This window comes from Bubalus bubalis, chromosome 13, assembly GCF_019923935.1.
Source record: "Bubalus bubalis isolate 160015118507 breed Murrah chromosome 13, NDDB_SH_1, whole genome shotgun sequence".
In the NCBI taxonomy this organism is placed as follows: Eukaryota; Metazoa; Chordata; class Mammalia; order Artiodactyla; family Bovidae; genus Bubalus; species Bubalus bubalis.
The window spans coordinates 76,195,113-76,211,773 of record NC_059169.1 but is presented as its reverse complement, the minus strand read 5'-3'; the positions used below and the strand labels follow the sequence as shown (position 1 = coordinate 76,211,773).

The window sequence follows — 16,661 nt, the reverse complement described above, 5'->3', positions numbered from 1 at the left end:
GCCTGGAAGGCTACAATCCATGGGGTTGCAGAGAGTCAAACACAACACTTTCACTTTAACACTTCATTATTTGAGCTCATAATCCCTAATAACACACACACACACCATACAGACACACCCCTACTTAGGTGTGATCCAATGCAAAGCAATAAATGGTCTGTAGAAAATGGTAGGAAAATATATATTCTCTCCAGAAAAACATGCATATTCCATCATCTTTTTGAAAGGAATTGCTGAATAGATCTGGAACCACCTCCTCTGTCTTGTATCTAATGTTCTGGAGAACCATGGATATCAGTGACTTGCCATGTCACTGAAGTATCTCACCAGCCCTTCACAGGGATGCTGTGATAACGTTCTGGACCGGACTTTTTTTTCTTGAATATTTATTTATTTGGCTGCTCCAGGTCTTAGCTGTGGATTGTGGGCTCTTTAGTTGCAGCATGTGGGATCTAGTTCCTCCACTGGACTGAACCTGTGTCCCCTGCACTGGGAGCAGAGTCTTAGCCACTGGACCACCAGGGAAATCCCTGGACTGGACTTCTAGTCAGAGACTTTGGTGAAAATCATGGCACTCAAGCCTCAGGGAACATGGAGGCTATGAAGAGGAGAGACAGACCACAGCCCTAGATGGGCCACTGCCAAATTCTCCCCATCTCTTGTCCCAGCTGGGATCCATTTCCCACTGGAGCCACCTCGATTGCAATTCCTCCCTTGAGAGGCTGAGTGGTCTTTCTCCATGCTTGTGTATCACTCAGAGCCACAGTGTTGAAACCAGGACCTCACTGGAACCTTGGAGACCTTCGGTCCTCTACTGAGGAGCGAGTAGGAGGGAAGGGAAAAGCTGCTGCTTGGGTCAAAGGAAGAGGGATCTGGAAAAATGGTTTCTTAAAAGAGCTAAATCATGTGGGGCATAAGGGGGCAAGGGTGGCCATCCGGCAGAATCACTCCAGGTGAACCTCAGACCTGATTTGCAGTTAAATGAAGAAACTCATAGCCAGAAGTCATGACAAACGGATCCCACCAAGTATTCTGTATAGCAGTTTTATCCTAAGTTTGGAAGTAGGAAGAACTCTGAGATCCCCACTGTACTGGAGACAAACCCTGCAGGCCTCCTAAGACCCTCTTGGTGACCACCTTATTTCCAAAGATGCAGGCAGAGTCAGCCCCTCACTGAGAAACGGTGTGCAGGGCAGCACCCTGGTGTCACGCTGCTTCTTGTCCTCCCTGCCTTGTCCCCCTTTAGCCCTCTCACTCCCACCTCTCCAGGATTTCACTTCCCAAACAAAGTAGCTGCAATGTCATCCTCGCCTCTGGATCTGTATGGGGGGGGGGGTACCAAGAAAACCACCTGGATGAATCAGATTCAGGGTCGGGCAAGGTTCTCTGAACACTTTATAGGCGAAGGAGTGGGTGGTGAAGGGCATGGCCCTTCTCTCTGAGGGAATCTGAAGACTCCCCTTCACTTGCTAAATGATCCCTGACTTTACAGCCACCTGGGGAGGCTGCCAAGGCTGAGGTTTGAAGAAGGTTGCCTTAACCACTTTTTAGAAATAGAGTAATGGGGAGGCTTCCCTGGTGGTCCAGTGGTTAAGATGCCCACTTCCACTGCAGGGGGCACGGCTTCCATCCCTGGTCCGGGAATGAAGATCCTAAATGCTGTGATCAGGTCAGATCAGATCAGTCACTCAGTCGTGTCCGACTCTTTGCGACCCCATGAATTGCAGCACACCAGGCCTCCCTGTCCATCACCAACTCCCGGAGTTCACTGAGACTCATGTCCATCGAATCATGATGCCATCCAGCCATCTCATCCTCTGTCGTCCCCTTCTCCTCCTGCCCCCAATCCCTCCCAGCATCAGAGTCTTTTCCAATGAGTCAACTCTTCGCATGAGGTGGCCAAAGTACTGGACTTTCAGCTTTAGCATCATTCGCTCCAAAGAAATCCCAGGGCTGATCTCCTTCAGAATGGACTGGTTGGATCTCCTTGCAGTCCAAGGGACTCTCAAGAGTCTTCTCCAACACCACAGTTCAAAAGCATCAATTCTTTGGCACTCAGCCTTCTTCATAGTCCAACTCTCACATCCATACATGACCACTGGAAAAACCATAGCCTTGACTAGACGAACCTTTGTTGGCAAAGTAATGTCTCTGCTTTTGAATATGCTATCTAGTTTGGTCATAACTTTCCTTCCAAGGAGTAAGCGTCTTTTAATTTCATGGCTGCAGTCACCATCTGCAGTGATTTGGGAGCCCAGAAAAATAAAGTCTGACATTGTTTCCACTGTTTCCCCCTCTATTTCCCATGAAATGATGGGACCGGATGCCATGATCTTCATTTTCTGAATGTTGAGCTTTAAGCCAACTTTTTCACTCTCCATTTTCACTTTCATCAAGAGACTTTTTAGTTCCTCTTCACTTTCTGCCATAAGGGTGGTGTCATCTGCATATCTGAGGTTATTGATATTTCTCCCGGCAATCTTGATTCCAGCTTGTGTTTCTTCCAGTCCAGCGTTTCTCATGATGTACTCTGCATATAAGTTAAATAAACAGGGTGACTATATACAGCCTTGATGTACTCCTTTTCCTATTTGGAACCAGTCTATTGTCCCATGTCCAGTTCTAACTGTTGCTTCCTGACCCGCATACAAATTTCTCAAGAGGCAGATCAGGTGGTCTGGTATTCCCATCTCTTTCAGAATTTTCCACAGTTTCTTGTGATCCACACAGTCAAAGGCTTTGGCGTAGTCAATAAAGCAGAAATAGATGTTTTTCTGGAACTCTCTTGCTTTTTCCATGATCCATCGGATGTTGGCAATTTGATCTCTGGTTCCTCTGCCTTTTCTAAAACCAGCTTGAACATCAGGAAGTTCATGTTTCACACATTGCTGAAGCCTGGCTTGGAGAATTTTGAGCATTACTTTACTAGCATGTGAGATGAGTACAATTGTGTGGTAGTTTGAGCATTCTTTGGCATTGCCTTTCTTTGGGATTGGAATGAAAACTGCCCTTTTCCAGTCCTGTGGCCACTGCTGAGTTTTCCAAATTTGCTGGCATGTTGAGTGCAGCACTTTCACAGCATCATCTTTCAGGATTTGAAATAGCTCAACTGGAATTCCATCACCTCCACTAGCTTTGTTCGTAGTGATGCTTTCTAAGGCCCACTTGACTTAACATTCCAGGATGTCTGGCTGTAGGTGAGTGATCACACCATCGTGATTATCTGGGTCATGAAGATGTTTTTTTGTACAGTTCTTCTGTGTATTCTTGCCATCTCTTCTTAATATCTTCTGCTTCTGTTAGGTCCATACCATTTCTGTCCTTTATCGAGCCCATCTTTGCATGAAGTGTTCCCTTGGTATCTCTGATTTTCTTTCTTTTTTTTTTTTCTCTGATTTTCTTGAAGAGATCTCTAGTCTTTCCCATTCTGTTGTTTTCCTCTATTTCTTTGCATTGATCACTGAAGAAGGCTTTCTTATCTATTGCTATTCTTTGGAACTCTGCATTCAGATGTTTATATCTTTCCTTTTCACTTCTCTTCTTTTCACAGCTATTTGTAAGGCGTCCTCAGACAACCATTTTGCCTTTTTGCATTTCTTTTCCATGGGGATGGTCTTTATCCCTGTCTCCTGTACAATGTCACGAACCTCATTCCATAGTTCATCAGGCACTCTATCTATCAGATCTAGGCCCTTAAATCTATTTCTCACTTATAATCATAAATGCTGTGAGGCTTGGCCGAAAAGACCAAAAAGAAATAAAGAGCCTTTGATACATCTGCTAAGGGTCAACAGGGAGAAAATTAAGTCTCCTAGCGTCCAAGGTGTTTGCAAGGTGTTTCTCCTAAAACAGAACTTTCTTTTAATAGCCAACAGAAAAACAGCAACTGCAGCGAAACTGCACAGATTGCTTGGTCCTCAGCCGGGGAGCCCTCAGGCCCGCCTTGAACACGCGCAGAGGCGGGGCCCCCCAGGCGCCAAGGCAGGCAGGCCGGAGCCCCGCCCGCACTCCCTACCCTCCTCTTGCAGTCTCGCTACACCCTGCGTCTCCTGTGAATATTTCAGTGTTTACAGGTGTGCTGGTTGCTTCACGCTCCTGGCCCCGCGTCCTAGGATTTCCTGTGTTGCAGAGTCGCTGTGGGTCTGGTTGCTTGCAGCTGGTGCTAATAAGGCCACCGTCTGGGTTCAATCCCCATCCGGGCCAGTTCACTGTGCTCCGCGGCCTGAGGCTGAAGCTCCGTGTTCACTTCTGGTCAAGGGCACGTGGCAAAGGGGGCGGGCGACCTCTCCGGGAGGAAGTTACTCCCCATGGTGTCTTCACCGCTGCAGAAGTCAGCACGGTTTTCTCCAGGATTCTCTCCTCTCTAAGGAGGTAAGTGTTTTTAGAATTTGCCTTTTTCACTCCATCAGCGAGTACTCACCAAGCACCTGTTTTGTATTTAGGACGCTGAGGCACTCCCTTTGTCTGTTAGATCATCCATTCTTCATTCACTAGAATATAGTCCCCTAGAGGTGGGGGTGGGCATTCTGTGGATGTCACGAAATAAACTAGGTGGGGTTACAGATTTTTTATAAGTTTTTGTATAGTGTAATACACAGGAATAGACTTACTCAAATATTTATTGACTATTATCTCTTGGACACTAGGAATACAACAGTGAAACAAAACAAATTAAAACATCTCTGTTCTCAGGGAGTTTATGTTCCAGTGTGGAGAGTGATAGTAAAGAAAAGCTAGTTAAAAAAAAAAAAATGTATGTTCCCTGATGATAGGGCTTACCTGGTGGCTCAGAGGGTAAAGCGTCTGCCTGCAATGCAAGAGACCTGGGTTCGATCCCTGGGTCAGGAAGATCCCCTGGAGAAGGAAATGGCAACCCACTCCAGTACTCTTGCCTGGAAAATCCCATGGACAGAGAAGCCTGGTAGACTACAGTCCATGGGATCGCAGAGTCGGACACGACCAAGCGACTTCACTTTCCCTGATAAGTGCCAAGGAGAAAAAAGCCGAGATGGAGGTTTCTGGGGAGGATCCTGCGGTTATAAACAAGGCGGTCGGCACAGACCTCGCTGAACTGACACTATGTGAGGACCTGAAAGTGGGGAGACTGAGCTGTGTGGGTACCAGAGCGGAGAATGGCTCAGGCAGAGGGAGAGCGAAGGTGGAGACCATGGCGAGGGCGCGTGCATGCTGTGTTGTTGGAAGCATGCACTGGGGCGCCGCCGTGAGTGAAGGTTGGCAATGGAGACACCCCAAGAAAGAGGGGAAGGAAAGGGGACCAGGGAGGGTCCACGATCACTGGGAAGGGCTCTGGTTTCTTTCTGAAGATGGAGGCTCCTCCAAGGTGGTGCTTTGTTTCAGAGCGGTAAAAGCTCGATATGAATGTGTTCATCCGCGTTTCTACAGCGGGACTCGGTGACGGCAGGCATTTTCAGACTTGAGGGCTGAGCGTGGCTCCCTGCCCCACCCTGACCCCCACGTGCTGCAAGCCTGGGAGTCACGTGTGGTGGCATCTTGGGAGCCCCCACGGAACCTGGGATTACTTGATCCACCAGCCAGGCGCGTGGGAGCACATAACAGACGCGGAAGAAGAAAGGCTTGAGTCATGTCTTACCTTGTAGATTACAGCCATCTTTCACATTTGCCGGGAAACGGGAAACTTACCACGTGACCCAAGGCCAAGTGAATGGAGGAGAAAGCACCAAGTTCCCAGAAGGAAGTTGTTGCCTTGGGGTTATGGGGGGCGGGGTGCGTGTGGTTAGAATCCTTAGAGAAGAGGGGAAATCGGAGCGGGTCCTGAAACCTGGGGGGCGATGTGGGTCTGTGAACAGGAGCTAGGAGGGCGTTTCAAGTCTGTGTCCCTGAGTGAGGGATGGTAAGACATTTTGGACCCATTCGGAGGTCAGAAATAGGACGATCTCAGCTGGAATGGAGTGGCCTTGTTGGGAAAGAGTAAGGAAAGGGTGGCAAAGAGTGAGCCAGACCGTGGAACCCTTGGCGTGCCAGCTGGAGAAGTGTGGACTTTTTCCTGAGGGTGCTTCAGACAGAGCCCTGCCGGTTTCCTTCATGCCTGAGATGTGCAGGTGGAAGCCCTGCCAGATGTGACATAACAGGAGACCCACTTAAATTTGGATTTCAGATAAACAGTGAATAATTTTCAATATAAATATGCCCCACGAAATACTTGAGGCTTAAATACAGGTACATATAAATTTCAGATAGACAATGGACAGTTTTTAGTATAGTGCAGTGTTATGTCTCATGCAATATTGGGGATATACTTACACTTCAGAAAATTCATTTTTTATATGAAATTAAATTTTAACTTGACATCAGGTATCTTTTTATTTAAGTCTGTAAAGCCTAGGATGTGAAGCTGAATCAATGCTGCTCTGCGATGCTATGGACACCAGGCCAGAGTTCCCTCCTGTTACACTAATTGGCCTGGGCAGCTCTGCCCCCGGGGAGTTGATTCCTTGGCCTCCCCCGGTGCCGGCTCAGCTAATAGCTCCAGCCTCTGAGTTGCCCCAGAGAACTACCAGCAGGCCCCCGTCTGCCTCTGCCTCTCTAGGCATAGAATAGGAATCCTGATTTTGCCAGCAAAACAGTGGCAGCCCTGAGAATCAATATGGGTCCTGATGTGCAGAGTGGGGAATACACAGTCTACTATCCTAAATCAGTATCGCTTGTGCAAGCGGGCTGTCATCACCCAATCAGGCATACTGAAATGAGATGTTGTTGGCAGCCTGTGTCTTCATGGAGAACTCTTCAGACACCCCTTAGACTCTTAACAGGCTCAGAGGAAAGAGCAGTAAGTTCGAGTTCTTTCCTTTTACTAATGCAATGCCTTGGGGATCTGCATCATGTTCTTGGTTTTGTTTTCTTTTCTTTTTTTTTAACGCAAAATTGAGAGCGGGGAAAAAATCTCTAGCGGTCTTCTCTCCTTTGGGACTCTCTCTTTTAAATGTGATCCGTTCAGTTCAAGAACCAAAACACAAAGACAGAAAAAAACAATAGAATTTGCACTGAAAGTCTCAGATGTGTTGGACTCTGTAGTGAGCATTTTGTACGTTTTGTGAGGTCATATCCTTAGAAGAATTCTATGAGAGAGGTAGGATTCTCCTCATTGTGCAGATTTAGAACTCGGGACTCACTGAGGCTCAGTGATTTGCTCGGGACCACACAGCCTGCCAGCGCGTCAGTGTTACCCAGTCGTGTCCTGACTCTCTGTGACCCGGTGGACTGTAGCCCACCAGGCTCCTCTGTCCGTAGAATTCTCCAGGTAAGAATACTGGAGTAGGTAGTCATTCCTTTCTCCAGGGGAATCTTCCCAACCAAGGGATCAAACCCATGTCTCCTGCATTGCAGGCAGATTTTTTAGCATCTGAGCCACCAGGGAAACCTGCCAGTGGGTCAGAGCCTTGGTTTAAACCCAGATCAGTTTGACTTGTAACACTCATGCTGGCTTAAGGAGCTGGTTAAGCTGCATACACACACAGCTGGTTTGTCAGGCCAGCTTGTCCTTGAAAATTCTGAATTACCTGGTTGTCCAGTGGTTAGGACTTGGTGCTCTCCCTGCGGTGGGCCTGGGTTTGATCCCTGGTCAGGGAACAAGGATCCTGCAAGCTGCTGGGTGTGGCCAAAAGGAAAAGTTGTAACTGATCAACATCCTCTGAGAACCTGTCTCTGGTTGCTTAGAAAACCTCAGCTACTTCTCTCTGCTCTCACAGGGTTTCCGTTCCGCCTGTGTCGCAGAGCCTCTGCCATTGTGCTGTAAAAACACCCACCTTTCTACTTATCCTCAAAGTCCTCAAGGTCAAAGCCTTCTTTCTATCAAGTGTGTGTCTCTCTACATTGAGGGACCAGAGTACTGTTTGGCACACAGTAGACTCTCAGTAAATATCTGCTGTTGGATACTATTATTTCCAATTCTCTTTTCCCATTTGTTTAGGGAGTCCAAGAATGCTGTTGTGTTGGTGTGTGGCATTTGTCACTGCTGGCCTTCTGCACTCCTATCTATTTTCTTACACTGAGTTTTCTATTTTCCTGTCTTCGATGGTCACGCAGCTAACTGGCCAACACCAGTACTGATAAGGGCTTCCCTGGTGGCTCAAATGGTAAAGAATCTGCCTGTAATGCAGGAGACCTGGGTTCAATCCCTGGGTTGGGAAGATCTCCTGGAAGAGGGCATGGCAACCCACTCCAGTGTTTTTGCCTGGAGAATTCCATGGACAGAGGAGCCCATGTCGCAAAGACTCGGACACGACTGAGTAACTAAGCACAGCACAGTACTTATAAAGGAATCTTCTGGGGTCAAAAGGTTGGAGCAGCAGGGATGCCAGGATGCATATATTTGCAGAAGTCCAAGATGGTCTTCTCAACTGCCCTTCCTTGTGATCTGATGGAAAGGTAGTGGCAGAGTGAGCCCAATGGAAGGCCTCACTTCCCAGATTTAGGATCTTAAGGCTGATGGATTGGGTTGGCCAAAAGTTGGGGTTTTTCCACAACATCTTATTGGCCAACCCAATGTTTTCAGTCACAGCAATACAGGGATGGAGTGTCAAGAGAAGATTGAAAAATATGCCAGTGAAGGAGGATGGCAGATTAGCTCTGATCCTGTCTTCTCACAAAAACTTCTTAGAAAGTCACCCTGTTTTTGAAAAGAGTACATATTCCCAGAAAACTTCTTTCAGGAAGTAGATGGTACGTCGTCCCTTGATTCTGCTTCCAGAAGGAAATGTGGTCATCGAGGGAAATGTGGGAGTCCCCATGTCCTCTGGCCCCTTGGGGATGAACGGGCCATGAAGCCGGTAACTGGTGTTCATGGACAGGTATTGGCTAAGAGGGTTGAATGCGTTCCCAGCCTAGCCACCGGGAGCTCAAACACGAAGGAAGTGTGTATATGGAGATCCAGCCTTTAAACGCTCCTGGCGTTTGTGTTCTTCTGCAGATCCGAGGTCCTTCAATGGGGTTTTATGACTAACAGTGATTGCCCTGCCACATTAATTCATCTCCCACAGGCTATTTTTCTTTCAGGTCCTATCTGGGGCAAAGATGACTGTGTTAAAAGTCGGGACTTGTTCTTGCTGACAGAGTTAAATTTGGTCTGTGTTTCTTCTGCACAAGAAGCAGAGCCTGAACTGCACCGAACAACTCTCTTGAGGGCACGTCCAGTGCTGAGTTTGTCTCTGTCATCTTCATCCTTTTATTGTTTTCGTTACAGTATATATTTCAGTGGTGTCAGGATTTTTTAAGGCTCCATCTTGGGAGACGGTCAAGAAATGGCCTGTGTTAGCATGGGTGAGGCTCAGACAGGTTTATGCATATGAGCCAGGCTGTTTATTGATCCCATGAAATAAGAAACCATTTGAAATATCCTGGTTGTGTGAAATATAACCCTTGACCAGCCAAAGCCATTTGTCTGCCTTGCCTGTTGAGAGAAGCACATTTAAAATTCCACACCTGGGAGGAACTTCTTGGAAAGAATATTTCATGCAAATGAATACATTCTTTGGATTTGCACTGCAATTTGGATTAGAAAATATGAGCTTGTTATGCCTGGACATAAATTTTGTTAGAGGCCACCTTGAGGATGAGAGCATGGATTATTCCGGGGGTCTTGTGTAGGATCTGTCACGGAGTAGGTTTTGGATGTATTTGTCTCCACATCCTGCGTGAGGGGTTTGAAGCTTGAACCGCTGCTGCTGTTGGTTTAATGCTGTATGTTGCTAGGGTGGAGGCTGCAAGGTTCAGAATTTTAAAATAAAGTGCTGGAATCTGCTGGGAAGAAATGGAGAATGGTTCTTAATTCCCATCTTGAGGGCTTTATGGATAGTTACTGGGGGGGAAAGAACTTCCAACAATTAAAGTCAGAGATTAATATTTTGTACACGTTTTGTATTTGGGAGAATGTTGTGTTTTCCTCGAGAGGTTTGACTTTATTTTTTAAGCTAGCCTGTGAAACATGGCTAAGGAATATTGGAGAAACTTCAAGAAGTTTCTAAGTAATGTTGAAGAAACTTCCAGTCAAGACCAGGGACACTAATCCTGCCCCAGACTTTCTTTTTCACAACTTGCCATTTCTGAAAGCCTGAGCTTGGCAGGCAGCTGAGTGTGGTTTGAGCACCTTACTAGAGAAAGCTTTGGGACAGCCTTGTTGTGAGGTCATGGGGGCTTCAGGCCCTGGGCAGAACTTGGTTATGAGTCTGTTACTGCCATGCGCTTGGCCATGCACACTGAAAAAACTTTATAAATTGAAGAAAAGGGAATTCCTTGGTGGTCCAGTGGTTAGGACTCCATACTTCCAGTACTGGGGCCCAGGTTTGATCCCTGGTCAGGGAACTAGGATCCTGCAAGCCACTCAACATGGCCAAAGGAAAAAAAAGTAATTGGAAAAAATATATATATATATAATTATAGTGAGTGAAAATCGCTTGGTCATGTCCGACTGTTTGTGACCCCATGGACTGTATAGTCCATGGAATTCTCCAGGCCAGAACACTGGAGTGCGTACCCATTCTCCAGAAAATAGTAGTATTAAATTAAAAGTTTGTATCATAAAATTGTATTAAATTTTATATTATAGTTTGACCTACCTCTTGAGAAACCTATATGCAGGTCAGGAAGCAACAGTTAGAACTGGACATGGAACAACAGACTGGTTTCAAATAGGAAAAGGAGTACGTCAAGGCTGTATATTGTCACCCTGCTTATTTAACTTCTATGCAGAGTACATCATGAGAAACGCTGGGCTGGAAGAAGCACAAGCTGGAATCAAGACTGCCGGGAGAAATATCAATAACCTCAGATATGCAGATGACACCACCCTTATGGCAGAAAGTGAAGAGGAACTGAAAAACCTCTTGATGAAAGTGAAAGAGGAGAGTGAAAAAGTTGGCTTAAAGCTCAACACTCAGAAAATGAAGATCATGGCATCTGGTCCCATCGCTTAATGGCAGATGGATGGGGAAACAGTGGAAACAGTGTCAGACTTTATTTTTTTGAGCTCCAAAATCACTGCAGATGGTGATTGCAGCCATGAAATTAAAAGACACTTACTCCTTGGAAGGAAAGTTATGACCCACCTAGATAGCATATTCAAAACCAGAGACATTACTTTGCCAACAAAGGTCCGTCTAGTCAAGGCTATGGTTTTTCCAGTGGCCATGTATGGATGTGAGAGTTGGACTGTGAAGAAAGCTGAGCACTGAAGAATTGATGCTTTTGAACTGTGGTGTTGGAGAAGACTATTGAGAGTCCCTTGGACTGCAAGGAGATCCAACCAGTCCATCCTAAAAGAGATTAGTCCTGGGTGTTCATTGAAGGGACTGATGCTGAAACTCCAATATTTTGGCCAACTGATGTGAAGAGCTGACTCATTGGAAAAGACCCTGATGCTGGGAGGGATTGGGAGCAGGAGGAGAAGGGGACGACAGAGGATGAGATAGCTGGATAGCATCACAGACTTGATGGACATGAGTTTGAGTGAACTCTGGGAGTTGGTAATGGACAGGGAGGCCTGGCGTGCTGTGATTCATGGGGTCGCAAAGAGTCAGACATGACTGAGCAACTGAACTGAACTTAAAGTATAATATATAATAAATTTATAAATATATATTACTTATATATATTATATCATACTAACATTTCTTTTTTTAAATTTTATTTTATTTTTAAATTTTACATAATTGTATTAGTTTTGCCAAATATCAAAATGAATCCACCACAGGTATACATGTGTTCCTTGTGTATTATAATAGCATAATAAAATTAGATTAAATTACATATTATATTAAATATATTTATAATACATATTATAACAATTGCATATAATTGTTACTGAATATATAACTATATTCTATAATTCTATCTATAGCTATATATTATCTATATCTATATATTATAAATACATTATATTTATATCTATATCTATATATTATCTGTGGGTATTTATACATATATCTTATCACATAGATTTTGAGAAGGTGCTATTCAGAGAGTGACTATGAGGTTATCTTGAAGATGCGGTCTCACACTCAGCATAAGGGCTGTAGGAAGTGGTGTCTGCCCTGATGTTCCTCTTTGGAGTCATGGACATCATCATCCTGATGTCAACACTTTTCTGGTTTTTGCTTCTCAAACACTAACGTGTTAGCTTCATAAACACGTGATAATTAGGCTGAACTGAGAGTGGGGACAGGAGCAGAGAGCAGGCTAGAGAGCTTTTCCACCAGAGCTCTTGGTCTCTGCACTTAGGGCCCTCTCTGTGGCCAGAGTCCTAACTTCACTGTCCCCTGGTTCCTCGTGGGGAATTTCAGCAGGAGCTTTTAGCTGGTAATGACCACACTGTTCTAGGTGCTACAGGACATGAAGATCATCAAAATAACCCATTGTTAGTTATCAGAGTTTGCAAAGGGCTTTTCTCATTCTTGATCTCATGAACTCCTCCCTCAAGGAGAACTCTGGTTCTGAGCCTGAAGGTGGCCCTCCCCTAGAAGGTCCAGATAGCCCTCTTCGCTGAAGGCTCCTTGTAACTTCTTGCTAGAGTGCATCCATTGGAATTTTTCCTGAGTTCTTAGATCATCTTTGCTGTAAACCCTTTCTCGGGTAGATTGACTATGTTCACTTCATTTAGTTCTTCTGGGGTTTTATCTTGTTCTTCCATTTGGGACATATTCCTTTGCCATCTCATTTTGCTTCAATGTCTGTGTGTATTTTTATGAGTGGACTAGGTTAGTTGTGTTTCTTGACCTTGGAGAGGAGACTCTCTGTAGGGGATGCCCTGTGTGTCCCAGCAGTGCACTCCTCTGTTGTCCCCTCTTATCGCCCAAAAGACAGGGACCAGCTGGTCCCAGGGGAGGTTCTCCTCTGCATTTGCTGACTTGGCTCCTCATGCCGCTGGACTGGAGTTCTCTTGCTTCTGGTGTCTGCCCCCTTGTGGGTGAAGCTGACTCTTGGCCTTCTGGTGGGCAGGTCTGTGTCTAGACTCAGCTGTGGCTTTAGGAAGTCTTTAAGCAGCCTGTCTGCTCATGGGTGGGGCTGGGTTCCTACCGCATTGGTTGTTTGACCTGAGTTTTCCCAGAACTGGAGCCTGCAGGCTGTTGGGTGGGCCAGGTCTCCAAAAGTGTCAAGGAGTCAAGCAAGGTGTCTGCCCTGGGCCAGAGTTCACGTAGACAGATACTCCCTGGTATCTCCACCAGCTGTGTCCATGTCCCCAGGAAGAGGCACAGCTGCGCCCTGCTCCCCGCCACTGGGAGCCCCCTGAGGCCAGCAGATGTGTCTGCCCGGCTCCCGTGAGGCCACTGCTTCTCGCTGGCCCAGTGCACCTTGGGTGCACCTCCAAGAGTGGAGTCTGTTTTCCCCAGCCCTGCTGTGCTCCTGTGCGCAAACCCCACTGACCTTCCAAGCCGAGTGCTCCGGGGGCTCGTCCTTCCAACGCCAGAGCCCTCAGCTGGGGAGACTTTTGAGGGGCTTGGCGTTCCCACTTGTATGGGAGAACTTCTGTGATATTGTTTTCCAGTTTGTGGGTCACCCACCCAGGGGGCGTAGAATCTGATTAGGTGGCACATGCGCCCCTCCCACCAGCTTGTTGTGATGTCTGCATTATGTCTTTGGATATAGAATATCTTTTGGGGGGCAGCTTCCGATCTTTTGTGTCAGTGGTTGTTTGGCGGGTATTTGTGATTTTGGTGTGCTCATGAGCGGGGGTGAGCTTTTAGTTCGTACAGGAAACCTCCTTGTCTGCAGTCACCTGTCCGAGGAGCCTGCCCACAGCAGGCTTCCTCACGCAATTTTGTTCAAATTAGTAGTTACTGGAATTGGAACGTTTCAAGGCCCCTGGGAAAGGATTGGTTAATGTTGAAAGAGTACATTCAAGGGTTTGAAATAAGATATGATTGTGGAAAAGAAAAGAGAGAGAGAGAGGAGAGGGGCCCATGGTCCCAGTGGGTGGACGCCACTGCTTTCTGGAAGGGCTTCCCTGCTGCTCAGAGGACAGAGGTCTCACCAGAATCAGCGGGGAATCCCAACCTGTTGGCAAGACAGGCCAGATTGCCTTCATGCCCTGATTCACACACACACAGAAGGTTTTAATGCTTTTCCCTCATTCACAAGAGTGCATCAAGCTTTAAAGATCCCTGTGTTACAGGTTGAACTGTGTCCCCCACAAAAGGGGTGTTGAAGTCCCACCCCCACCCCCCCCCCCCCCCCGCGCATATGTGACCGTGTTTGGAAACAAGAGTCATTGCAGATGAAATCAGTTAAGATGGAGTCATACTGGAGTAGGGTGGGCCCCTAACGTATTGCGACTGGTGTTCTTCCAAAAAGGCCAAGTACGGAGAGAAACACGCAGGGAGAACCCCACACGATGATAAAGGCAGAGCCTGGAGCGACACCTCCACGCTAAGGAGTGCTGAGGACGGCTGACAGCAAACAGAAATTAAGGAGAAAAAGAAATGGACCCTCCCCAAGGGGCTTCAGAGAGAGCACGGCCCTGCTGGAATCTCGGGTTTAGACTTCCAGCCTGCAGAATTCTAAGAGAACAAACGTCTGTTTTTTTAAGCCTCCCGGTTTGCGGTACTTGTTATAGCAGCCCTGGCAAACGAACGGTTTGACCTTATGACCCGTACAGCAGAACCACGACTGCATTTACTTGTGAGCAACTTTGATCTCATTCAAGAGCCTAGGAGCTCGTAAGCATCCCTAGAGCCCACTGCCTAACACAGACCACAGAGCACACTAGTAAATATGGGTTGAATGAATACATTTTAGGAGTTTAGATCTCCGTGGTATATTAAATACAAATAAAATGTTAGAATTAACAAGGGAGAAATGACTGCCTAGATTGATGTATGTATTTTATTTATAACACTATATAATCTCATTTACAATTTGCAGAAATGAATATTATGCCATACTTTGAAACCCTAAGTAGTGGCTTTCCTCCACAAAACGAGTGAAACAAAAGTCTGTATCTTGTCTCTGAGGTTGAAGAGGACTGCTGCGTTGGTCAAACAAGAGACCTTGGTCTTCACCACCTCTTTAACTTCTTAGCATCTTTTCTGGTTTCTCACTGGAGCTAGAATGGCTGCTGAGGGACCCTCCCTGCCTGTGAGATTTACATTAGTGGAGATTTAAAGCAAACACTACTTCAAAACTAGCAGTAACTTCAATAATTGACTGAGGTTAATGCCCCAAGGCAGAATCTCAGATCATCAATTTAACTTACCTGGTTCTTAATGGCTGGGAAACAGCTGGCATCTGGGTAACCGCTGGGCACCTAGGAGGCCACAACAGGAGGGACCCTGTGCCTTGGAAGAGATGTATGATATTAATCTCATTGGATCTTTGTTTCTGAGTAGCAATTTAGCAGATACTCGGTTGCTGCTGCTGCTGCTGCTGCTGCTGCTGCTAAGTCGCTTCAGTCACGTCCGACTCTTCGCGACCCCATGGACTGCAGCCTGCCAGGCTCCTCCGTCCATGGGATTTTCCAGGCAAGAGCACTGGAGTGGGCTGCCGTTGCCTTCTCCGATACTCAGTTGAGAGGGACCATCGCACATATATGTTTGCATGTGTGTTCCTAAATGAACCAAAAACATCAGAGTAAAGGGTTAATAAGGATCCATATTGCAATCACTTATTGAAGATGTACAAGAAAATATATGGGAGATAAGAGAAAGAAAAACAAACGAGTTAGAAAGGGTCCCAAATCCTTGAATGACTTTGTCCTTCTTTTCACAGTTTATCTATTCTTTGTACTTAAAGATTCTGGTTCCATTGGGTGCCATCATTTACTTCTTACTCAAAGGAGATCAGCAGTGACATTTTGGGAGATTTCCTTTTTTTTAGACCCTGAGAGAGCGCACACCATCAGCCTCATCCTTAAGTTTATCATCCACAGACATATCTTACTCAATCCAGGTTTTAACTTCCTACCTTATGCCAGGCTCAATGCTTGACAGTTGAATGCAAAGATAAGTCAAACAGAGCTCCAGATTATAAAGAGTTTATGATCTAGAGAAGGGATTAGATGCATTATGTAGGTATGAAAGCGTCCCTTCATTTTCTGTTCTTAAGGGTCATCTTGGCCAACCCTTGGAGGGCAATCAGGAAGTTGAGTCACATTGTTGCCCAGATCTGGAGTTTTCCCTGCCATCTCCTATTCGTGAGTCTCTTCTCTGCAGCTGTGTCAACAGGTAATCTCAGAAGTCACCTACTCAAAGGGCTGGACGAGATCCACCTCTCCCTGGACCCCTTGATGCTTCGGCCCCCATGAAGTCCAGTAACTCAGGTGACAATGTAGATATGTGGAGTTCTGTCCTGAATGGTTAACAGTGTGGAGGTCTCATTTGGGTTCTAAACTTTCCGGAGATGGTATAGGTTGCTACCCGGGGATACAGAAGGTGAGATCTACTTGACTGTGGGCCCAGCAAGGGCTCAGTGAGAAGTCCAGGGCTCCTGGGTCACTCTGGACAGCAGCAGTGTGAGTGTCCAGGACCAACATGTGCCCTTTTGCGCCCTCCCCTAGAACTAGGGCCAGCCCAGCCTCCCTAGTGACTCACAGGAGGAGGAGAATGGACTCAAGAGGGCAGATAGCTGGCTGGCCCTACCCAAAGGCAAGCCTGTCTATGACCCCCATCTCCACCCCCTGGGAACATGATGGACCA

The 16,661-nt window shown here is 46.5% G+C and overlaps 1 protein-coding gene across 1 annotated transcript; it reads left to right on the top strand.

Moving 5' to 3' along the window:
- Nucleotides 1–3,618: 3,618 nt before the first annotated feature.
- On the top strand, nt 3,619–14,424 carry LOC123328864. The gene is made up of 2 exons (XM_044926893.2): nt 3,619–4,371; nt 14,323–14,424. Exons 1-2 carry the CDS (start codon nt 3,637–3,639, stop codon nt 14,419–14,421), a joined length of 834 nt encoding a protein of 277 aa, XP_044782828.2. The 5' UTR covers nt 3,619–3,636; the 3' UTR covers nt 14,422–14,424.
- The last annotated feature ends 2,237 nt before the right edge of the window (nt 14,425–16,661 follow it).